Source organism: Augochlora pura, chromosome 10 (assembly GCF_028453695.1).
Source record: "Augochlora pura isolate Apur16 chromosome 10, APUR_v2.2.1, whole genome shotgun sequence".
Classification (NCBI taxonomy): domain Eukaryota; kingdom Metazoa; phylum Arthropoda; class Insecta; order Hymenoptera; family Halictidae; genus Augochlora; species Augochlora pura.
This window is the reverse complement of record NC_135781.1, coordinates 28215651-28239246: the sequence shown is the minus strand read 5'-3', so window position 1 is coordinate 28239246 and position 23596 is coordinate 28215651. Positions and strand designations below refer to the sequence as shown.

At 53.3% G+C, this 23596-nt stretch overlaps 1 protein-coding gene across 1 annotated transcript in view; it reads left to right on the top strand.

The window, feature by feature from the left end:
- Positions 1 to 23144, top strand: part of LOC144475499 (tyrosine-protein kinase-like otk) — a 44216-nt gene extending 21072 nt beyond the window's left edge. Inside the window, exons 3-9 of the mRNA XM_078191458.1 lie at positions 18418 to 18541; positions 18814 to 19247; positions 19825 to 20121; positions 20234 to 20800; positions 21439 to 21714; positions 21785 to 21970; positions 22087 to 23144. Of these exons, the coding sequence (XP_078047584.1) occupies positions 18418 to 18541; positions 18814 to 19247; positions 19825 to 20121; positions 20234 to 20800; positions 21439 to 21714; positions 21785 to 21970; positions 22087 to 23144 (2942 nt within the window). The remainder of the gene's footprint in view (positions 1 to 18417; positions 18542 to 18813; positions 19248 to 19824; positions 20122 to 20233; positions 20801 to 21438; positions 21715 to 21784; positions 21971 to 22086) is intronic.
- Positions 23145 to 23596: the final 452 nt, after the last annotated feature.

The following is a 23596-nucleotide window of genomic DNA, read 5'->3' as shown; positions in this document are numbered from 1 at the left end:
GTGAGCCAATTCTGAAGTTTAACCCTCGAATTTTATTTAAGTACATTTTTATCGATAATGAGCAATTTCATAGCGCATTGAGAAATAGGTAACTTCACATTTGGCAAAGTAGCTTGTTATTTCCTATGTATACTCTATCTCCTCATTGAACAAACTATAGTAGTTTTAGTACGAGATACGTTTCAGTCTATTATCTGAAAGATAAGTTCTCGTAACAGGAGCTATTACTGCTTCAACTAATAATTTAATTTATTTATAATTAAAATTAAAATTCCAATCAAACTTTCCTTTATAGTTAAAACGAGATAAAATTCCATCAAGCGTGGATCTAATAAAAGCTTCCGAAATATTGCTACGGTAGAAAGTGAAACATTATACAATTTGTCACATGAAAGGATGGTGATATGGTATCTCGCGAGACGCATTCCGGATACCAGATTAATTTTCATTCATTCCAGTATCCCACGGTTAACCCGAGCATTTCGTATGCGACAGCGCCGGAGCGGGCTCGTTCCGGTAAAAATCAGCCGGTTCTCTCCTCTCTAGGTTTAGGTAGCGATCGTTCCGATCCTGCCGGAGCGCGTCGCGACGCGCTGAAATTTGTTGGGGAAAAAAAAAGAAATAAAAAGCCGTTGCCATGGCAGCGTGAAATTATGTATATCCCCTTTAAAGGGAGGAAATTCGCGAGATCTCGAGCAGAGGCGAACCTGCCACAGGGATTCTCTGGTTCTTTCCTCGTCTCCCCGCGTCCGCCTCTTTGCTCTTACCCGGTCGGTCGTGCGCAGGTGGAGAACTCAATTCAGGGAGGGTTTGCTTGCATTTTCATTGTCTCGCCTTCGTGCGGGCTGTACGTCACCGTCGCCGTTGCCGTCGCCGTAGACGTCTACGTCGACGTCGTTGGCCCGTCATGGAGAGCGAGCGAGAGAGCTGAAAAGATGGGGAAGTTGGGAAAGTGAGAGGAGGAGGTGGTGGTGGAGGAGGTGGAGGAGGAGACGGCGTAGAAGGGAATAAGAACGAGAAGGGCAGGCAGGGGACAGGAGAAAAGGAGAGAAAGAGGGGGTAAGCTAATCGTTGAGGCTGCAGCCCGGGGCGGCTGCATTTTTTAAAAACACTACCACGGACGCTCGTCGCGAGCTCACGCCAACACCGGCGGAGGAACTGCTTTCTCTTTCGTTGTCTCTCCCTTCTTTTCTCTCGGTCTCCCGAGCTCGCTGGATTCTCGCTAGCCGTGCCCCGGCGCATTGTGCCGAATGAATTGCAGGAGTGTAGCGTGCGCGACGCTACACACCTCTCGGGCTCGACACCGGCTTCGGGCTCGGGCTACTCTTGGCTGACCCTAAAAAGGGAGGAAGCAGAGAATGCGCGTTGCCGTCGTAAATGCCGCTTCCACGGTGTTTCCGTGTTTTCCGCGCGACGCTCGCGAGACGAATTAAACGGAGAGAGAAAGAGAGAGAGGGAGAGAGAATGAAACCGCTCGCTGCCCTCTACACAGCTTCCCAATATTCTCCGGGCCGGCCCTCGATATTTTCTGCCCGGGGAAAACCATCGCGTTCAGATATCGGTCCCTCCCATCGACGCCCGAAGGGTTTTCACGGAAGCACCCGCGCCGAATGACTCGAGGAGAAAGCATTCGGCGCGCTCGGCGAGGTCTTTTTCTTCCGGCTGAAATCGTCGACGATACTCGAGGCACGAAGTTGGCCGCCCCGAGGATTTCCACGGTTCGGGGCGGCACGTTGCCGCGATATCCCCGGCCCTTTTCGAACGCTCTCTCCCGGTCGATTTGTTTCGCGCGACTTTTGTTTCGCGCCGCGCAACCCCTGTCTGTCAAATTACCGTCATCGAGGCGAACAATCGGGGCCAAGTGTACACGCCGTGGCATTTTAACCGGCGAACCCCGCGCGCGCGATCGCTCCGCGCGCGCCAAATGAACGCGACTGGCAAGCGGGGAGAATGGAACGCCCCGTGCTTCGCTGTGCGTGAAAATGGAGAAAAAAAGCTGTCGAGCCGGTGGAGAAACAGGAGAGACGATCGAGAGCGTGCGCGAGCGCTGGGGTAGGAGGGAGAAAGACAGAGCCGGAAGACGACGACGACGAAGGAGAAGCAGAGGGACGTGGCGCGAGAGAAAGGGGTGTGGATGCGGGGAGACAAAAAACAGGGCAGAGAAGGAAAGGATCCACCCTATCGCGAGAATCTGTCCGATGAATACGGGAAGACCCATGCCTTTTCATTAATTACTCACCTTACTAATTAACCCGGCACGTTTTTCCCTAATTAGATGTACGACCGTGCTGAAAAAAGCCGGCGCGTACAAGTTGTTGGAGCCCGTTTAAGCGACGCGACTGGCTTCGCCTCGCGAGCGAACAAGAGACACCTGTTCACCCGGCAAATGCGCGAAAACGGTGTCTTCGCGAGGAAAAAAAAGAAAAGAGGCGAGGAAAAAGGGAAATGGAACGGTGCCGTGTATTCCGAGGCGAGCGCGACGCGTTTAGGAAAAACGAGCAGAACGATGCCCGTTCGTGACAAGGGAAACTAACGGGAAATCGACGCGCAGCCATTTTCTCGCGACTGCCGCCGGGAGAGCGGACGACGGGCCGTCGGGAAATCGAAAAAATTTTCAGGCTACGCGAATTGCTTATTTCGGGAGGCGGATTTGCTTTTCATACTGCGACGTCGACGGCTAGATCCCTCGGGGATCCTAGACGCCATCCTTCCATGAACTAAACTACTCGATCAAAGGATTAGAATCAAGGATTTAGAATTAGTCGTCGTTGCTGGATCAATTTCTTTTTTCACTTTGAACCAATGGGAAATATTAATCTTGTCGTTAACCCTTTGTCTAAATCATTTTTGTCTCCCGCGCGTCCCATTTTACTTTTATTCTTAGATTTCGATAATAGTAAAATCAAGGTTTTACTAGAAATTAATAATACTCATACTTGGTATATATGTGCGTTTTGATTCGGTATAATTTAATAATGCTCATATTTACTAGATCGTGTTTGATATTTTTCGTACGAGCCTGATCCCGTCGGCTGAACGCGTTGATTGCCGGGTTAATATTACACGGCTTGCCCGTCTGGCCGACATGAATTCCATATTATGCGTCGCCTGTTACGGTGAAATATTATTTGCAACGCAGGCAAATTAACGTGCGTAATCACATGTGACGCGCGCGTATTACTGGAAGTCTTCGTGTCATTTTAACAACGACGATATGATATCGGAAAATATAAAAGCATTGAAAATTTTAATTACGCGTTTTCCACCTGGGGAACGGTAGATCCGAATTTCTCGCGTTAACTTTTTCAACAGCGTCGATTTTTCCATCCAGAAAAAACTCGAAACGAGCGCGTTTTGAGAAGCATTCGTTCCGCTTGCTCGCCAGATGCACCGTCGGATGTATTGTGCCTCGTAGATCCGTCGCCGACGCGCGCATTCTAGGGAATTACGGGAGCGTTGCGAAGTCGCAGCTATGATTACGAGACGCCTCTTCCCGTCCCGGGGTCTCCCAGGTTTTCCCAGGTTTCCCCGTTTTCCCAGACTTCGCCAGTAGCTCCACGCGACGCACGATCCATTTGCGTTCAGATCGCTTGAAAATGCAAGCCGTTCCTTATCGGCAGACGCGTTTAATGCGTCGCCGATGCATCGCCGTTTTTTTTTTCTCTTCTGTCTTCCTCGTTCTTTGTGCCGAGCGGAATGCTCGAGGGACGCGCGTCGCACCGAGCCGACTCGAGCCGATAGAGAAATCGCGTGGGCGCCCGGAGCCCCGGGTACGTTATCCTTCTGCCTCGTTATCGGCTCCGCCGCCTTTCTGTTTTCCGCGTGGTTTGCCCCGCGCTCGTCTGCTCGCTGTCAGACAGCGATTTCGTGAACCCGTATCCGGGTATATCAGGCTGGCCGCCGGAACGGGACCGAACGAGATCCGGCCGTGGAAAGCCGGTGGGAAATTTATCCGGGCTGCCGGCGAACCGAAATCGTTGGACGCGCGCTACGGCGAGCGAAAGAGTTTCGCCGTCGCGCGAACCATCGATCGTCGTCGCAACGCGCGCACATTGTTTGGCTCAATTTCACGCGAGAAAGCGAGAGGAGCCGGCAAGCGCACGGCTCGACCCTCGAACTCGAGCACAGACGGGGGACGGAAGTGATCTCGCCGTTTCTGATTTTCAGTCGCGACAATGGCCGCTTTTGTTCGTCGATCTGGCATCGCGTTCCTGCCCCGGGAACCGTTTCGAAAAGGGGTGACGAGCCGAACCGGCGCGAATCAGACTCGCCGTGCTCTCCCGTCTACTGCGAATCGTTTTCGTAACTAGCCGATATTCCGGCCGAGATTCGCTCGGGGATTCGTGCCGCCATTTGCGCCGATATTCGCAACGATAATACCGAAAACGAAAGACATCGCGCGATCGATATTATAGTTAGCGTGTACTTGGGTTTCCGAGATTCCCGAGTTTCCCAGGTACCCACGAGACACCTGGGTAGATTACAACTACCCGGGTATCTTATGAGATAGCCGATTACCAGTGTATCTCACGAGACATAAGACTGATCAAATTTCATGAGCTGATAGTATTTTAATCGATCAAATTAAAATTGAAACATTTAGTTGTATGGCATCAATTATATTTTCAGTATCTAATGAAATTAGGAAGATTAAACAGATCAGCGTAGAAATTAATTTTTAAATTTGGGTAACTAGCTCCGTCACCCACATATGGTTGACATAAAAGTAAAACTATTATTATTATTATTTCTACTATTTTAATCGCCTAGTCGGTGATTATATAATTTTGAGAAACCAATATGGTGCTGTTATGACTAATTTAGAAAAATTCTGAGTTCCTTAAAGAGTTAGAGGGACCGTTGAGAATGAACAATTCAAGATTAGCTGTAATATTAACAGTAATTCTTCACTCGTTTTATTTATAATAAAAATCATCCGAGTCTCGCCGAGGATACCGCTTCCAAGCGTGTGCAGAATAAAAAGCTTCCAATATGTTTCCATAGAAAATCCCAGCAGTAATCGATATCCATCGCAAACGATCGTTATCATCTCCTTCGCGTCCGCGTACCAAAGATATTCCCGATTCTCCCCGGAGGAGCACACCGAGAAGCCTCGATCGGCCACAAATTCCCCGGCAATGCAACACGTAAGCCACTTATTCTCCGTGAATTTTTTACCTTGTCCAAACATGCTCGGTGCAATTTTTCACGCTCCGCGGAGCGGAGAACGCGGCTTTGTGTACACGCGTGTCGGCTCGAGTGCGCGCCGCTCGCAGAAAGGGAATGCAAAATCGTTTCGTCAAACTGCAGTCGTGCACGTGGCCGTCCAAGTGGCTGTCGCGCTGCGCCGCGGGTAGAGAGGAGAAAAAAAAAAAAAAACTAATTTATCTCCGCGCGTCTCGTCGTCTCTCGCGGCGCGTTGCGGGTTGTGGGTGTAGAGGTCTGTATCTGCCCGCAGATACGCGAGACACTATTTTCAGCGGTTTTATCTGCTGCGCACGCTGCAACGATCCTGCTCGCTCTCGAATCGATGCTCTCTCGCCGCCGTCGACGTCGACGTCGCCGTAGCACCGCGTCGCGTCGCGTCGCGACGCTTGCACGGTGGCTTTTTTGCCGTTCGGTTTCCGCCATTCCGCCGGCTGGCACTCGATCCGTCGCGAGCCCCCGTTCTGCCGCGATCTCTCCGCGAAAAGGATCGTTCGTCGTATCCGCAGGAAAAATACCGTGTTCGGACGTTATTGAATTAGGCGGGACCGACGGCCGCCCGAATAGTTTTCGGAGGCTCGGGAACAAGTTTCGCCGGAGTCCGGGGCTCGACCGTTTTGGTAACTTTTTAACGAGCCCGCGGCGGCACCAGGATAACGGGAGAAGCTTCCGCGCGACGCGTCGCGCATCTGCTACGAGCGAAAACTTTTCTCCCGGCGCGGAATCGTGGGGGGCTGAGTCCCCGAACCCGTTGATAAAATCTCCATTATTCGCCTAGGTAGCCCTTGACTCGTAGACGATGTCAGGGCCTCGCCCCTTCGCGCCCGAGTTTGACGGTTCGAAAATAATTACCGTGTTCCTCCTCGTGCGTCCCTGTCTCCGGCTGGTTGCGCGGCCCCCCGGCACCCCCGCGCCCCCCGACACCCCCGCGCCACCCTGCCCCTGGAAACCTGGCCATCGTCTTTCTCGCGTAGTTCTTGTATTCCTCTTGGGGTGGTTTCGAGGATTGCCACTCGGAGCACGTTCGCAATATACTCGGTCTCCCTCGGCTCGCTCGCCCTCTCCTTCTTCCTCTTCGTCCGCGTTGGTCGTTTTGCTCCTTCCTCGAGTTCGCCCCGAAAATTAGATAATTCAGGAACGGTGCGCGCGGCAGAGGTCGGTTTCTTCACGGCGGCGGCGGCGAGGATCACGGGCCGGATCCCCTTGTAAACGTTTTATTTTCTCGACGGACTCGACCGGATCCTCGCCCGGGTTCCGGCGTCCCATCCGAATTACAACGGGATTCCGTAAAAATGTTTCTTCGAGATTTCGTCGGACGGATATCGGGGCCGGCATCTCTCGCGAATCGCTGGTAAATCGTTCATCTCCGGGAACGACACAAAAAACATTCGAATACCCCGGGCAAGCCGTACAAACGAAGCCGTTTCAATATTTGCTTTTTATTTCTTCAAAGGTATACCGACCGGCTCGATTCTCACGGCGCTATCTCTTGCGCGAACAGCCTCGCTCCTTCTCGTTCCCCGTTCTCATTCTGGTTTCACGTTCCCGGTTCCCCGTCCTTCCTTCTCCTTCTCCGTCTCGTTCCGGCTCCCTCGAGCAAACAGTGTTTCGAGTCCTCTCTCGTTTCCCAAAAAGCAAACGGATGGACGCTGTTGTCCTCCATTTTTATTACCTGCAGTAATCCCGGCGTCCGTCATCGGCGATGAGCGATACACCGTATCTCGAACGCCTGCATTCCGAAGCGGAATTTATCTGTTCGTTTTTACGACGCATCATAAAGGATGCAAACGCTTTTCGGCTTTCTCGTTGACAGGCGGCGCGGCGATACCATCGATACACGATGGAGCTCGAAAAAGAATGCGCGGTGCCCTTGCTCGAAGCGTTCCCGCGGGACGCCGCCGCCGCCGCCGCGGGGGCTTTCCCGAAAATTCAATCGCCGCGAAACGGAAATCGCGTGGGATTATTCAACGGTTATACGCCGATCGATGTATAATGTATAAACAGCTTTGAAAGTCGAAGCAGCAGGAAATAATTGCGGCGCGCGAAGTAACGAGGCGGAGTCGCGTTCGTTAGTAACTTTGCTCCTAAAAATCTCTGTCGAACCCTCCACTCTTTCTCTCTCCCAATCTCTCTCTCTCTATCTCTTTCTCTCTCTCTTTTTCTCTCGTTTTCTCTCTTTTGCTCTCGCCCCTCGTCGCTCGTCCCCTCGCCCTTTTTCCATTAACAGAATCACCCCTGTCCCGCGAATCGAATCGAATCGAATCGAACCGAACCGACACACACCGACGCGGAACTATCGAGCAGAAATCGATTCCCGCTCGTTAACGGGTCCACGGTGTACGGATGTTCATCGATTTCGTCGCTCAATTAAAACGATTTCCGCCGGGCCCGACGAATCGCTGATAATTAACATTAAACGCTCTTTTGAAAGCGGCGCGAGACCTATCGCGCTTTCTCTCAAACGGTTGCTCGGTGGGATGAATTTCGATAATACATAGCCGGGCGCGTTCGAATCGGTTGGTTTCCTATGAAAAAAATTCCGGCAGGCTAGGCGAGTAGATACCCGAAGCAGGAGCAGAGTCGCCGACCCAGAGCTGGCAGACGAGGGCGGATAGGTACAGTTCTGGAGAGCCATAAAACTTTATGGTGCGTTTGCATCGACCGACCCTCCCTTCCCTTTCCCTGCCTTACTACCATCCCCATGGCAACGACCGACCCCCGAACAGAACCACCCTGCACCCGTCTCTCTCTCTCTCTCTCTCTCTCTCTCTCTCTCTGCACTCTCGGCTTTCTCTTTCTCTTGCGCTCTCTCTCTCTCTCCCTCTCTCTCGCTCTCTCACTCTCTCACTCTCTGCCTGCTCTGCCGTTCTGCCGCTCAGCCTCGATGTCCCGCTTGTGTCTCTCTTCCCTCCAGCCGATGTACACTCTTTCTCTCTGCCTAGCTCTCCGACCCCGTACATCCACCACCACCACCACCCCGCCTACACCTCCAGCCCTTCCCCCCCTTCCTCTTCCTCCATCTGGCCGTCTCACCCTCGATTCGCCGTCTTCGTCTTCCAGACAGTCACGTCAGCTACCGTCTCTCTCCCTTCCGTCTTCCCTTTCTATCCATCCCTTAACACGACGACGCGACGCGAACGGCTGATTCCGACGCGAAAAATCGGTTGTTTATTCGGATGCCAAAAAATCCTCGATTCGGAGTCACTGTCCTTCTCTCTCTTTCTCTCTCTCTCTCTCTCTCTCTCTAGACATTTCCCAGTTCTTCGCCGCAATAAACGGGCTGGGCCATTCGGCAAGTAGCCCAAGGGTGGGCTTTTTCCGATATCCGTACCGCGTCGTCGTCGAGCCCAGGATCGTCTTTTTTGTCCACTTCGATCCTTCCTCGATCGTTCTCGTTCGCGTGCTGTGCAAACAACGCTTCTTACCCGAGGCTTATCTCTCCAGACCGGCACGATATCGTATCGAGTTCCACGAGAAAAGAACGACGCGGGCAGCGGTGTTCCAAAGGAAATCGACGCGGTTCGGAACAAGAACATTCATCGTCATTGTCCAACCGATCGGCCGCGCGCGCCGACCACACTTTCTCGCGTCTATCGAGCAAACTTAGCCGGGCACAGCCTAAGCGTCGCACAGAGAGGCGAGCTTCTCGCGGCACGATAAACGGCGCTCTGTTCTCGCGTCGATGACCAGGTCGGATTTCAGAGCGGCCGGTCTAGATGGCGAGATGACCGTGACAATAGTTTCGGATTGCACGCTGTCAGTTTTCTACCGGTTCTCTCTTTAATCTAATCTCGGGCGCGCAGCCGAGCCGAGCCGCGCCGAGTCGAATCAAAACGGATCCCCTATTTCCCACTGACCGGTTCAAGTTTTTTTCCTCGTCTGTGGGTCACCGATTCCATTCAGAAAAGTTCGAGCCCTCGAAAGGGCGCGGATTTCTTTCCGTCATTCGCGTCCGTCCCGCGACGGACGCCGATCTTCGAACGGTTCCGACGGAAATCGCCGCCGAGGTTGGGGAGTAAACTTCCTCGTCGGGCCCCCCCCCCCCCTGCCCCCCTACCTGTCTGGAAAGCGAGCGGATACTCCCGGTGTCTCCGGTCCACCGTCCTGTCGGCGAATTAGCTCGCCCATCCCGTCGGCCCTCTCTCTTCTTTCTCTCGGCCCGTCTCTCCCCGCGGTTCTTTCTGTTCGGCGACGACGACCTGTTTCCTCTCTGTGCTCTCGGTCTCGCTTTCTCGCGTTGTTCCGCGATACGGTGACCCGTGGCCTCGAGCGAAAGAACGAGGCTCGGTCGCGATTCGCGACACGAGGCGTAACAGCGTAACAGCGTAACGCGGTAATAATTCAGGAGGTACCGGCCAGACAGACTTATCCATCCCCCTACCCCTCCCTCTCCCCTATCCCACCCGCCGACAATCCTGGGCCGCTCGTCGCGCGCTTTTTCTTTCGACAGAAGGCTTCCAGAGAAAACCGCGGTTTGTTTGCTCGTCTAGGATAAACAACGGTCCGCTTCGTGGAAAGGCGGGACGGTTTTGGGATTCCGCGTCTCTCCTCCCCCTCGCCCCCTCCGCCGCCCGCGGAAAACGTCCACGGGACTCGACCGTTTGCGTTCCATCGTTGCCCGACCATGCTTTTCTACTCCCCTTTGGTTCGCCTCTGCCACCCGTCACCCCTTTGGCGGCGCTCTTTTATGTCCTTTTCGGTTTACAATGTACGTAAACGATCTACAAGGGGGAGTGCGCTTTGTCTTCACGAAGGATATTAGATTTGAAACGGGATGCTTTTAGTTCCCCGACCGATGGGATGCGCCTCTCTCTCTCTCGCCTCCTTTCCCGTTTCGATCCAAGCGGTGAAAATAATTTCGTTTTTATCTCACGGCGACGCGCGCGCTCGCACGCCGGGGCGCCCCGAGCGCGACGCGTTCTCGTTATTTCCATTTCCTTCTTCGTTTTTTTTCTCCGCGTCGCTCCGAGGAAATCCTGCGAAAAATGTTGCCCCCGTCTGGAGAGGAGAGGGACGCGTGCAGCCGACGTGTAAGCCCGTCGTCGCCCGACACCCCCGAAGGCTTTTCGCCATTATCAAAAAGTTTCCAGCGCTCCTCACCCGGGGCACGACGAATCGCGGCCAATTTTCGAGCCCTTTCACGCAGCGCAAACGGGTGCGCCGAGGTTTTTCGGAGGCACCTTGCCCCGACGTTGTCTCTTTCTCTCTCTCATTCCCGACGAGGCGCGTGCTAGGCTAAAGTTACCCCTGAACGAGAGAGAGAGAGGGAGAGGGAGAGAGAGAGGGAAAGAGAGAGAAGAAAAGAAAGAAAAACAGATTCGGTTTCGGAACCGTGTCCGCGCGACAAACGAGGCAGACGCGCGCGATATCCCTTTTCCTGGCCTGCTGTGCTCCCGCCTGTCCCGCGCACTTCGGCGTTTTCCTTTCATGTCTTTTTAGCTCACAGGGGCTCGTTTTCACCGGTCGTCGCATCGCGCCGCGTTTACCAGCTACGTAAACGGGACTCCCGCGAGGAAATGCCAGAGAAGAATTCCTTTTAAGTAGCATTTTTCGAGCCTGTCGTTTACCGCCTGCTCGAGGATCCTTCCTTTCTGCCCGCGCGAGATAAAAAGCGCCGTAGTCACGGCCGCCGACGGGAATTAAGCCCGCTAAATTGCTTTCGCGCCGCAAGAATTATTGTCTCGCGTTTTTTAGCGGTCCCTGTTGCGCCGGAATCACTTTTACATTCCCTTTACAGAAAACACTGGGAGCGGACTGTTACGTTTCGACGAACGCGCACCGTCGGCCATCCAATCCGTACGTCCTGCGGAATATTACGAATCGCGTTGTCGAGGCTCTGCGACATGGCACATAGTCTTCTTCTCGCAGGTTTTAGAGTAATTAAAAGTACCAATTTCGTTCTTCCGCTACGCGTTATATCAACCCTCTGACAACGGACCATTTTTACAACTACACGCCGTTCCTCAGCTTTCTTTATCAATTTTTTAATAATGATATATTATTTTTAACTTACCGTGATTGTTAAGAGAAAGATGACATTTTCATGTGACCTATGTTCCTTACAATTAACTTAGACGATCCTTATCTTGCATAAATATCAAAAGTCCAGTCATTATTATATATTAATACTGTGCTTTAGTTTTAGCAATTTAACCAATTTTTAAGTAAAAAATGCGAGAACCGTCATTTTTACCATTACAGTTGGTTTAGCGTTGAATAAACAATCGCAATCCACTCCTGTTGAGACCACCAAACATACAGAAATGTTTGCAACCGCGGAACGATTGCGGAAATCGGCGGAGTTCGGACGCGTGGCCAAAGCCGAAACGATTGATATTTGTCGATGATATTTCTGCGGCGGCGGCATTTGCCATTTGCTTCTCGCCCATATTAAAACTTTAATAACGTCCCGGCTTGTCAAAAGGGCCGACCGTCGCGGCCTTCAGCCTCTCCTCCCAATCGCCTCCAAACGACTCTATTGGTTCGACCGGGCCGCGCGAGACCGATCGGTCTGGCTCGGTTCAATATCGGTCCTGGCCCGACCGCCATGGGAATTTTTACCCTCCTTTTGTCGAGGAAAAGTCACTTCCGCCGTTTGTTTCCGCGGCTGTTTTTAGATCGCCTCGGGCCACGCTCCCGTGGAACCCTCGAACTCGTAAACTATTGTCTCAGCGCCGATACGCTCCCGTTTGTCGATGAAAACCAACTCCGGGCTTGGCGCGGCTCGAATTCCCGGCCGTTTCAACTCGTTTCTTCGCCCGGGAAAAATAGTTCGCGAATTGTTCGATCCTCCTTCCCGGTGCGAACGAATTGGCAATATCGTGGCCTAATGCAGGCATCGGAATTAGGCGGGCGCCATATACGAATCGCTCGTATAGCGGGAAACTTGTCAGCAAGATGCTCAGGCTTGACTTAGCGAATCCTTTTCGTCAACTCTTGTCCCATTCTCGATTTTTCTTCGATTCTTTTCCATGCTAACTGCTATCCCTTGGACACGTTCCGACTCTTTACTACACTTCCTTACCTACTTCTGTCCTTTACTCACATTTTATCCTTTGTCTAATTTTGTTCGCTATACACTTGTTGTTTCTTTTAAATCTATATTCATAAATCATTGCTATGCCTGGTTTTGTTCTTATCTGTTCATTTCTTTCCTTTGCCCAATTTCTACTTCAATTTTGGAGTCAAAAGTACATGTATTTCAACTTTAAGTTCAAACTTCTGAGAGCATTTTAATAATCACTTATTGTAGCAATAGTAATTTATTTGTATATATGTAGGGGACCGGCTTTTGTAACGCAGGCGATGTAAAAGTATAATTATAATTATTGTAAAAGTGTTGGAAAACTATGAAAGAAACAACAATAATAATAATAATAGTAATAATAAGTGATAAGAAAATTAATATAACACAAGAATATAAAATATAAAACGAAAATAATAGCAACAATAGATTCTCTTTTATAGACTGTATAATATACATACATAACAGCTTGCAAAGATTAGTGGACGGGTCTTACAATAAAAAACGATAAGGCATAATACAGAAGCTCCACACGCGGTAGAACTGTCAGAAGCATTACGATAGCTGTAGGGCGCAAGACGCGCGGCAGAGAACGGAGAGCAGTTGTAGCTGGGAAATTTGGCCTCAGCGAGCACTTAATTCCCGTAGCTGGCCTAATGCATTTACGCCGTTACACCGGCGGCGGAACAGAGACTCTTTCTCCGAGTGCCGCGGGAAACTTCGACGTTTCGGGTTTGTTTTCGCCAACAACGACGGCCCGACGCGCTTCGTTTTGTCGACTTTTCCAACAACTTTCCCGTTCGGTTCGTCCGCGCGGGTTGCCGGCCGCGGCGCAACCCTTCCCTCGCGACGCCGAAATCGTGCACACGCCTCGCTTGTAAAATCTGCGGAGCCGATTTGCAGACCGCGGCTCCACCGCACGGAAGAAACGGATCGAGGCAGGCGAGCGCGTCCGACGATAACCGGGACGGTTAATCAATTTCGATAATCTGTTATCGGAGCGTCGGGCTCCGCTTGCTCTCCGCTAGCCGGATATAGACGGAAGCAGGTGGAAATCGATCCGCAAGATTTTCCGGCCAGAAGAATCCTCGGCTCTCTCGCGAAATCTGCGAGACGGTTTTCGACCCCGCTTCGGTTCTTGTTCGCGCGATGCGACGACGGATTGCTCGATAATTAAAGAGCCATCGTCGGCCGTCTGGCGGTCACGCTTCGAGTATCCGCGTCTCGAGCAATGTCCGCTACATGCGGCGCGAGGCGGAGACGCGACGCGATAATTATCGAGCCGAGGCCCCGTTTTCCACCAATTCGGCGGCGGTCTGGCAGCGAGCTGACTCGAACCACTGTGTCTGGGTGGTCCGGCTAGGTGACGTACTCCCCCGCTCCCCAGGAAGATTACACGCACTCGTCGACGCGTTCACGATCCGATCCGACCCGATATCCCCCTCTGGAAAAAGAAAGAATATCGCGTTACGTCCGAGTGGGCCAGACGGCTCGTTCCTGGACTAGACAGACGCCTATTCCCCGAAGACCCTCGTCCACTTTTTTACTCGGACATTTTCCGCGCGGATCGCCGATCTTCCAGATAGAGCGGACAATAGCGTCGTGAAACGTGGAAGGGTCCACGGATTCGCGGAACGAGTCGGCGTTTGTCCGGGCGTGTACGCGAATCGTAATCGCGGGGGGAGCACGTCGCGGCCGGGAAACGGAGCTGGAGATTTCAGGGTCGGCGGTGCCGGGTGACAAGGTTGACAAGGTTGCCGATGCAGTGTCAGAGGTTGGCTTCTCCGTGAACGGGATGCGGCCGTGGCTACGGTCGCGAGTTGTGACTGTGGCTGCACGAGGCTGTCCCGCTTGCACGCGCGCGCGTCTTCCGCGGTGTTTACACGAAAGTTAATCTCGACAGTCTCGACTGCACGGTTTAGTGGATGCCGAGAAGCGACTATAGCGGGAGCGAGTAGGAGCGAGTAGAAGCGAGTAGGAGCGTCGACGTAGGTGGGGCGGTCCGTCTTTGGCTGCGTAAGCGATGATAATAATAAACGTTGCTCTCCCTTTCTTCCCGGCCTCTCCGGCTCTCTCTCTCTCTCCCTCCCTCTCTCTTTCTCTCTCTCTATCCCTCTCTATCTCTATCTCTATCTCTCGGTTTCTCTGTTTCGCCGGCTCTCCCGTTACTGCTCCCTCCTTTTCTTCGGTTTTTCTTCTCTTGCTCTCACTTAGCAGGCGAGCGCGCGCGCGCCGCCACAGCGCGGTGCCTTTGATCTCTCGCTTCGTTTGTGCATTTAAACACGGCATTCCGAGTAGCGGAGAGAGAGAGAGAGCCGGGAAGAGAGAAGCTAGCTCGAGGAGGACACGGGAAAGCCTGTAAAACCGACGGAGAAACGGAGCATCGAGAGAAAGAGAAATAAAAGGGTAACTGCGGAGGGAGAGAGGAGGAGACGTAGCAGCCGGAGAAGGAGGAGGACGGAGGAGGAGGAGGAGGACGGAGGATGAGGGAATTGAGTCGAGAGGTCGGCGAAATCTCCGTGGATAGCTCGGAAACGCAAACTGAATTTCGCGATTACAAACGAGCCCTTCTTACGCACCCTTCTCGCGTCTTCTACCCCCACCGAAGGTCGGCCGCCTCGCCTTATCCCTGAATTCTTGTCTCCCACTTCTCGCGGCTTTAGCCCTCTCACGGTCATACCCCTCCCCCCACCGCCCCGCGATTTTTCCTCCTTTCTTCCGGGCTTTGTGATTGTTTATTGTCGTATTGTGCCGCGACAGCGAGCGGCAGCCCTCGAAAATATCCGCCTCCTCGAGGACAACTCCTCGAGATTAATGCTCCTTAATGGACTCAATGTCGGAGGAAAGAGTGGGCGCGGGCATTTTAACGCGGCCCTTTAATCCGCTCGCGCACCCAAGGCCCCGTTGCGACGGGAAAAAGGGTGAAAGAGAACGCGGGCAAAGCAACGGGCGCGCGGACCAGAGAACCGTGGAGGGAACGAATCTCGGCGAAGAGGAGAGCGAACGAGAAAGAGAGAGCAGAAGGAGAGGAAGAGAGAAAGAGAGAGAGAGAGAGAGAGGCGAGAGCGGGCCGCTATCCGGACGCAACGTTTTCGAACCAGCTGTTTCCTTTTCCTCCCCTGCGTGCCGCCGCCGCCGCCACCGCCGCCGCCCTTCGCCCGCGTAACGTTGTTCGATGCGGTATTGAAAGGAGTAATTTGCAAAGTTAACGCGCCGCCGGGAAACGCTTCGCCCCGTAGTCGCGCATAATGGCGAGTTAGTCTGCGCCGCTAATTGCTAGTAATTAATATCGACGGGAACGGTATAGGTGCGAAGTAATCGAGACACATCAAAGGACGCGTTTTCTATATCAATGGATTTCAATTATTATCCGCAGACCCCGGCCACGACGAGAAATATTCGTACACGACCGCGTGGCCCGGTGTTTCCCGATCATTTGTTTCGCGAAATTTCTACCGCGTTATCGCGCATCCGTCGGCCCGCGTATTATCGAACAATCGGCTTTGCCGACAATTACACGTCCTTTGTCGCGCTCGCGTAACGAGTACATATTCCGTTAACGCGTCTCATTGTTTCGCGGCGCCCCGAATCCGCGACCGTGCTCGAACTTTCCGTCGCGGCTCCGCGGTTTCCAGTCGAGCGAGGAGGAGGAGGGTCGGCGGAGCTCCTTTCGCAGACGCGACTCTCCGGTCGAAGGAACGCGGAGATGAAAAACCGCGCGCGCATTAACGGAAAAGATTAATTCGCAAAGTAATCAGCCCGTAAGGGAAACGTCGAACGCCCGGGGGCCGAGAGCCGGGAGCGCCTCGAGTGCCGAGCATCGTCGGTCTCTCCCCCAAGACACTGCAGCTCATCTGGCCTCTTGACGCGTCTCGTTCCCGCGTCGACTCGACTTCGGCGCGATACAAAAAAAAAAGAAAAAAAAAAAAAAGAAAAGTTGTCGACTGGTAGAAGCATCGTCGCGGATAAAAGTAAGGGGATTGGACAGGCTACGCGGCTCAGTCGGCTGTTAATAATGCCACCTCGGGGATGCGGTCGCCGTGCGTCGAACGCCGGGTACGCCGAGCCCGACGAGAACACCACCCGTGCCCCGGTAGTAGTGCTCGTCTCTATTTCACGGATAACCAGGCATCCATGTAAAGTAAATTCTGTGCCCGCAAGTATTTTCGGTGATTCCCGGCCGCCGCCGCCGACTGATCGGGCGTAGATTTCTCGTAGATTCGCGCCGATTGCGAAATGAAACGGAATGCGTCGCGACGCGACGCGGCGCGCGACGAGAGAATATCGAGGAGCGCGAGCAATACGGCCCCGAGATTCGCTAATGACGTGTGCGCTCGTCCTCGAGGTCCTTTGCTCCGCGTGTTCCGCCGCTCCGAGGATAATTTTGTAATGGGAAATTCGATCGATGAAGCTGCGAGCGCTGTTTGAATCCACGCGCCGCCGCCTAATGAAATGGAGCCCGTGTCGGGGACGTCGATGCGTCGAAAACTATGAAACCTTGCCGGGGCTGGCTGGCTGGCTGGCTGCGCGCCCTTCGGTCTCGTCTCCGTCCCCGCCGCTCTTCCGTTCTTATTTCAATATCGATAAGCTTGTCTCTCACGAGTATCGCGTCCCGACGAGAACAAGGAAGCTCACCGCGCGCGTTTTCGTCACCGACCGATTTATCGACGACTAAACGCACGAGAGAAACCGTAGAACGTCTCGCCGGCCTCGGGTTAAAGTCGGCGGTGTCCGACCCTTCCGCTTCTGTCTCGGATTTCCTTTCCTGTCCGCGGTCAGATCAACTCGTTATTGACCCCGTCTCGGACAGGTGAGGCTGCCTTGTCGATCGCCGGGTACGTGGCGCACCAGTCCTGGCCCGAGGAAAGTCTGTTTCGCGAACGGGGAGCGCGACGGAATGGGATCGGGAGCGAACGGTTTTGAGTTCCGTGAAATCCTATCGACGGAAATGCACGGCAGAAAGCGCAAAAGGCGGGCCGGGCGTAATTTCAGAACGGGGAAAGAGCATCCGTAGGACAATGGGAAGGGAAAGCAATTCCCAACCGAGCAGAACGACGAGAACGACGACGACGACGACGATGACTAACAAGGAGAAGGAGACGAAGGAGCCGGAGAAGAGTGAGAGCTAGAGGGTGGAACTTGCTCCTGGGAATGTCAGTTCGATTCCGTCCTCGTTCCTTTTTGCTCCGAAAGGATCAAGCGGCGGTCTCGAAGCGAGTGTAACCTACCGGGGAAGCGACCGCCTCGAAACCCACGGATTTAATCGAATCAAATAAAACATCCTGCACGAACCCATCCGTCCCGTCTTTTCTCTCTCTCTCTCTCTCTCTCTCTCTCTCTCTCTCTCTCTCCTCTCGTTCCATCTTCCAGTCTTCGTGGTTCTTCCCGATCGACTGTCTAGCGCACTCTCGATTCCGGCTTTTGCCTCTTTCGTTCGCCCTCTCGTTCGGTTTTTTGCTCGTTGTCGCGCGCTCGATTCGTCCCGCAAGCAGGACGAGCCGAGACGAGCCGGGTCGAGCCGGGACGAGTCGAGACGGGCCAGGACGGGGCCGCGACAGGACGACGGCGGAACAACGACGTTGTCCTCGGGGAAAAAAGGACCGCGGCAGGACGGAAGGCTGCCAGAAGAAAAGGGCGACCCGCGTCTTTCGGCGATGCTCCCTGGTTTGAAGAAACGCTCCGCGGTCTCTCCACTCTCCCCTTTCCCCTTTTTTCTTAATTTACCGAGACTTTGCCGGTCGGCAAATAACTCGGCCCGCATTTTAAGGACTCGCCAACCACCGAGAGGGAAAGAGAGAGAGAGAGAGAGAACTGCCTCTCTAGCAGCGACCTTTTGTTCGGGGAAACGGTTGACTGGGGAGAGCTTCTTGATTCCCTTCGTCCAGTTTTTGTCTCGCGGACGACCGACCTTGCCCTCGAAAACGATCCCTTTTGATCCGTGAACCGGATTCCCCGCTTTTTGAGGTCCGGCTCCGTTCGGCGGGCCGCGGCGGCCGGTCACGTATATGCGTCGGCGAAACCCCCGCGGCACAATGATATTATCTCGGAATTCGGGCCCCCGAAAGCAGTCACCGATATCGAATAAAAGTTTCAGGCGCGACGCCGTGGTACAAGCGGGCGCGCGACGGCGTCGCTGAATTATTCGCGAGACCTGCGGCCTGATCGATCCGTCGGAATTTCTGTTTCAGGGATCAGCGAGGCAAGCGTGCAGCTACAGCAGCCGAAACTACCCTCCGCGATTCACGTGGGAAGCGAGGTCGAACTTCGATGTCACGTCGACGGGACCGGAAATTTGAAATACGAGTGGTTCAAGTTGGTTACACGACATCGCCTAGCTGCTATTTGCAAGCGTCGGCAACGAGAACGCTCTGCGAAATTCCCGGCTCGCGGCAATTTCGTGCCCGCGGCTCGTCGCGCCGCGAAACCGACACCCGTCTTTCGCCGTCGCTGCTTCGCAAAACTTGCAAATACCGCGTCGGGCCAATCTTCGGGCGCGAACCTCAGCCGCCACGGAATTCCGCAGAGTTGTTGTCGACGTAACAGAATCGAGACGACGACGACACTGACGACGAAAATGTTTCCAGAAATCGCGAGCCGGTGGTGCGGAACGAACGGATCGAGGTGCGGAAAATGAGGCTGCACGTTCATCGAGCGGTCCCCGAAGACAGCGGTATGTACAGCTGCCTGGCGAAGAACGAGGCTGGATCGTCGCCAAAGATGGAAAGTTATCCTCTGACCGTGTCGGGCAACGAGTCCGCCACGATCAAGGTCGTACCGAGGAACCTAATCGCGAAACGCGGCGAACCGGCCGCGCTCCACTGCATTTTCGAGGACGCTGACATCGTTCAGTGGTTCTTCAAGGACATCGGCCCGCTGGAAACCGACGAGGAGAGGACCATACTCGAGAACGACACTTTGGTGATTCGTTCGGCCGAGCACAGGGATCAAGGATTCTATTCCTGCCACGGGGAGAGGGGCAACACCACCGTCACCTACACGGTCGAGCTTCAAATAGCTTGTAAGCACACAGCTAGTAGTTTCCCTAAGTTATTTCGGGCACGTCGATTATCGCCCTACAGAAAAGGGGGCCACCGATTTACAAAGAACGTGTCGCACGCTCGTACCTTTTTCCCAAAATGTTGGCCGCGGTGCAGTTTTCGTGCGGTTCTCCCGCTGCTAAGCAAATATGTCACGCTATTGCGTACTTCAAACACCATTCTTTCAACAGTTTATGCGATACAAGAAATAATACACATTTCTCATCATAATAATAGTAATAATAATAATGGTTATTACGTCGATACGGTGGATCTTTTATTGCAGAGTAAGAAATGGTACTAATATAAGAATTATCTGAATTAACATTAACAGTAATCATAGTAACGCAATATGCAATAATAATAATAGTAACAATTATAGTAATAGTAAAAACAATAATAAAAATAATATCAACAAGATCGCGAATTGTGAAAACAAGTAGCCAAATATGGTGAAATTATTACTATTCACAAGAAAGAAACTGAAACAGATAGACCGCGGCCAACCCTTTGGGATAAAGTGGCATTGTTCCTCGAACTCACCGTTGCGTTTCACAGACTTGATGAATCTGTCCGCGGCCTCGTTCGAGCCGCTGCTGCCAAACCAAGTGGCGGTGGTCGGAGAAGACCAGGAGCTCCAAGTCAGCTGCTTGGAGCCCTCCGGCTTGCCGTCACCTAAGGTTTACTGGAAGGACCCCAAGGGACACATTATAAGCGACTCGGGGGCCGTGCGCGTTCAAGACAATACGCTTATCGTCGCCAAGGCTCGAATGGGCGAGGACGACGGCAATTATACCTGCGTCGCCGAGAATATGGCCGGGGAGACCGAAATATCCGCTCAAGTGCTTATATCGAGTAAGTGGCGGCGACTTCGCAGCGTTTACGACGCCGGGGCTGATCTCGCTCCTCCTATTTCCGTTTTCCGTTTCCCGGCGTTTCCGCGATCACGCGGTTGTTTTCGTTTCAGCGCCGCCGACGCTGATTAACTCGCCGGAGAGCCAGAGCGCGATGGAGGGCGATTCCGTGACCATGGCCTGCTCCTATTCCGGCATGGAGCCGCCGGTGACCCACGTCCGCTGGCTGAAGGACGCCGAGCCGCTGAAGGAGACCGGAGGGCCCACGCGGCACAGGGTCACCGACAACCACGGCAACGTCACCCTGCACTTCAAGAGCGCCGACCTCTCCGACAAGGGCACCTACGTCTGCGAGGTGTCCACCAAGGGCTTCCCGTCGATATTTTCGGAGCCGGCCACTCTGACGGTCGAGGAGAAGCTCAAGTTCTCCCCGCAGCCGGTCGACAAACGGCTGGAGCTCGGTTCCATGGCGAAGGTGCCGTGCAAGTCCCAGGGCGCGACCAATCCGAGGGTCAACTGGATCAAGGAGGGCGTCGGCGAGGAATTCCCGAAACACGTGCAGGACATCAACGGCACGCTCCACTTCAACGGCGTTCTCGAAGAGGACAAAGGCCGCTACACTTGTATAGCCCGCAACGACCAGGGATCGATCAACCACACGATCAGCATCGACGTAGTCAGTAAGTGCGATCACGTAGCATCGATCAGAGCTGGGAGAACAAGTCACGCAGCGGGAATATAGGCGCGATCGGTCCTCGAGCACACATAATTTCGCCATTTATGCAATAGCCGGTGCGCGTTCTCTCGCCTTAGTACCGCTTGTGACTTCTCTTCGGCTCCGCTGCATTATGGTACTTACGTATCGCGTTGGGTAACTCGACAAAAGCTAATCCAAGCCTTCGATTAGCTCGAATGGCCTGCACTTATATTTATCACCTTAGGATCGAGCGGATAGATAAAGACCGGGATTCGAACCCGGATCTTACGCTCGCTGACTGCTTTAACCAATTGAGTTACCCTGCAGCACGTAAACAATATGCATCGGAAATAATACCGAGGTCTCGCACTATATCAATAACTACATAAACTAATCACTTACCGACAACTATGAGACTATCAATAAAAATAAAAAAGTGCTGCGAATAATTGTATCTCCTCTTCCAAATTGTCTATTTTTATTTACAAGCTGACGAAATTGGTGAGAATTTACTGTATTTTGAGAACTACTCTCGTCTTTTATGCGAAGTCCTTTCTCTGCTCAGACAATCAGCATTCGCTTTTAATGCTAACGCATCGCACCTTTGTTCTTTTGGCACAGTCGCGCCCAAGTTCACGATCCAGCCGCTGAATCCGACGGAGGCGGTCGAGGGCTACCCCGTGATGCTGCACTGCGCGGCTGAAGGCGATCCCAAGCCGACCATACAGTGGGACAAAGACTCCCGGATGAACAACTTGAACAACTCGCGATTCGAAGTTCTGGGCAATGGAAGTTTGTACATAAGGGAAGTGTACATGGGGGACGAGGGGAAATACGGATGCACGGCGGGCAACAGCGGGGGCTTGAAACGGGAGGAGGTTCAGCTGAACGTGAAAGGTAAGAGGATCGCTCCAGCGGCGAAAGATTTCTATGGTAAACGAGGATAACGACAATGATCTGTTCGCAGCCGGGGACACGTACAGATTCGACACGGACCCGGAGGTGAGCGACGATGGATCGATGATGACGAAAACGGTGACGATCACGCTGAGCGCTGCCGCGGCTTACATCGTTCTGGTCGTCGGTCTGATGCTGTACTGCCGCTACAGGCGCCGTCGCAGGAAGCAGCAGTATCTCCAGGAGCAGGCTGAAGGTACCGTATCGTGGACGAATATCTCGGGAATGTTGCATTCGTGTTTGTATTGCGTGGTACTGTATTTCGATCTGTCGCGGAACCCCGTGGGTAACTCGAATCTCGTATTTGCGCAGAGAAATTGGAAAACGGGGAGGTGCAAGAGGAGCAGCAGACCGAGCTGAAGGAGACCGGCAACAGCAAGATGAACTCGACCCACAAGAAGAAGGAGAACCGGGACTCCCACAACAAGAGCGACGGCGCGGACACGGCTCAGAGCCAGAGCAGCAACCAGTCGAAGAAGTCGAAGTCGAACTACGACAAGATCGCGGTGTCACGGAGCAACTTGAAGGATCTGAAGCCCCTCGGTCGCGGCGAGTTCGGTGAGATCTACGCGACGAAGTATCAGGCGGACGGCGACAAGGAGACCCTGGTAATGGTGAAGAGTCTGACGAGCACGAAAGACGAGATGTCCCTGCAGGAGTTCAAGCGGCAGCTGGACCTTTTGCACAAGCTGAACCACGAGAACGTGGTGAAGCTGATCGGCCTGTGCCGCGAGGAGGAGCCGGACTACATGATCCTCGAGTACACCGACTGGGGCGATCTGAAGCAGTTCCTGATCGCCTCGCGGAAAGACAACAACTCGAGTCCGACCCACGAGACGAAGCAACCCCGAGCCCCGCAGCTGTCAGTCGCCCAGATCATTTCTCTGTCGAACCAGGCGGCGAAGGGCTTGAAGCATCTCGCCGACACGCGCCTGGTCCACAAGGATATAGCCGCCCGTAATTGTTTGATCGCTAGCAACCTGACGATCAAGATCTCGATGCCGTGCATGACCAAAGAGCCGTACCAGCAGGAGTACACCAAACACCGGAACCAAGTGATCCCGTTGAGATGGCTGCCGTACGAGGTGGTCTACGAGGACGAGTACTCGACCAAGAGCGACGTCTACTCGTTCGCCTGCCTCGTCTGGGAGATGTTCCATCAGGGCGAGCTTCCGTTCAACAAGATGAACGACGAGTCCGTGCTCGCCTCGCTCAAAACTCAAACGCTCGTGTGGAAGGCGCACAAAGCGGCCCCGCCGGCTTTGCAGGAGCTCCAGGTTCAGTGCTGGGCGAACGACCCACGAGAGAGGCCGACCTTCGACGAGGTCGTCTCGAAAATAGGTGAAATTGTCGTCGATAGCTGTCTCTAGACTGCTCGACGATGCCACGAGGCTCTAAATCGGGGATATCGGAGTGGGGGTAACGATTGCTTGCAAAACCGATTACAAGGAGCACAGGCGGCGATAGAAGGGGGGAGGCACCAAGAGCTAGAGAGATCCAAACGCGTCGCTCGGTTTTGCGATGGTTACCCGTGTTACGGTATTCTGTCGCGTCCATTAGGTCGTTAAGGATATAATTTATTTGTAACGCAGGATCCGCTCCAGCCACTGTTCTGCCGGATCAAAGGATAACCGTACGACCCCGTACACGCTACAATATTATACGACTAAACGCAATATTTAGTACTCAGTATCAGTGTAACGATATAGGTATATCGGTCACGATCGCACATCGAATATTCGTAAGTTTACGCTATATTGTCGTCACGGCAGAAACCGCAAGCTACAATGTGAACGCATCGTATTTAAGAAAGTATCACGAC